This window comes from Condylura cristata, unplaced genomic scaffold (genome assembly GCF_000260355.1).
Source record: "Condylura cristata isolate star-nosed mole 26May11 unplaced genomic scaffold, ConCri1.0 scaffold00058, whole genome shotgun sequence".
NCBI lineage: Eukaryota > Metazoa > Chordata > Mammalia > Eulipotyphla > Talpidae > Condylura > Condylura cristata.
Genome location: NW_004567159.1, coordinates 987,133 through 988,007, shown reverse-complemented (window position 1 = coordinate 988,007; position 875 = coordinate 987,133). Strand labels below are relative to the sequence as shown.

Genomic DNA, 875 nt, shown 5'->3' with positions numbered 1-875 from the left:
GCCGCAGGAGCAGAGGACAGGGGTCTCCAAGCCGCTCAGGTCCCCCAGGTGTGGGGTGTGAGGGCCCCCGGGACTGAGACCAGAGCCGGGAGTCCAGTGGGGAGCGGGGGAGCCCCACCAGCCCCTGCCACCCATCAGCGCCACTCGGGGACCTGTGCTGGCCAACAGTTTATTGGGGCGCCCAGGCAGGCGTACACACAGCATACATAGGCCGGGCAGCCCGTGCCCACTGATGGGCACAGGGCGGGGCGCAGAGGTGGGCAGGGGACCCCGCGCCCCCTCACAGACCCTCTGGGCCCGGCCCCAGGGAGCCGGCTGCCACCCGAGGCTGCGCTCAGATCTTGGCCAGGGGGGAGTCGGCGTCCACGTGCTCCTCCTGGATGGGGGTCCGGAAGCCACTGGCCCCTGCGGGGAGGGCCCATGAGCGGAAGGGGGGGCAGGGGTGGGCGGGGGCGGCCCTCTGTCCGCCCGGCACTCACCCGCGGGCTTGGGGACGCTGGGCAGCAGTCTCCAGGCCCTGGGACACAGGAGCAGGACCAGCAGGGCGGCCACGGGACCCAGCAGGCCCAGGCCCAGGCCCAGGCCCACGTTGGTGGCCAGCTCCGGGCCTGTGGGGAGGCAAACCTGAGGGCGGGGCCGCGGGGGACAGCGCCCGGCTCTGGAGGTCAGGGGCGGCTGCTCCCCCCAGTGGGCGGGTCCCAGGGGCAGGGCCAGGCCCCCTTACCCCTGGGGGGCGCTGAGGAGCCCCCAGGCGGGTCCGTGGTGGGGCTGGCGGGGGTGGTCGGCGTTGGGGGCGCTGGGGTCTCCGGGGCCAGTGTGGGCGGGGGGCGCCCGCTGTCACAGACACTGTCCATGCTGCTGGTGGCCGGCCGCTG

At 75.1% G+C, this 875-nt stretch overlaps 1 protein-coding gene across 1 annotated transcript; it reads right to left on the bottom strand.

Moving 5' to 3' along the window:
* Positions 1 to 6: 6 nt before the first annotated feature.
* On the bottom strand, positions 7 to 869 carry TNFRSF4 (tumor necrosis factor receptor superfamily, member 4). The gene is made up of 3 exons (XM_012734552.1): positions 725 to 869; positions 480 to 608; positions 7 to 405 (listed from the first exon to the last, which is right to left on the bottom strand). Exons 1-3 carry the CDS (start codon positions 852 to 854, stop codon positions 335 to 337), a joined length of 330 nt encoding a protein of 109 aa, XP_012590006.1. The 5' UTR covers positions 855 to 869; the 3' UTR covers positions 7 to 334.
* Positions 870 to 875: the final 6 nt, after the last annotated feature.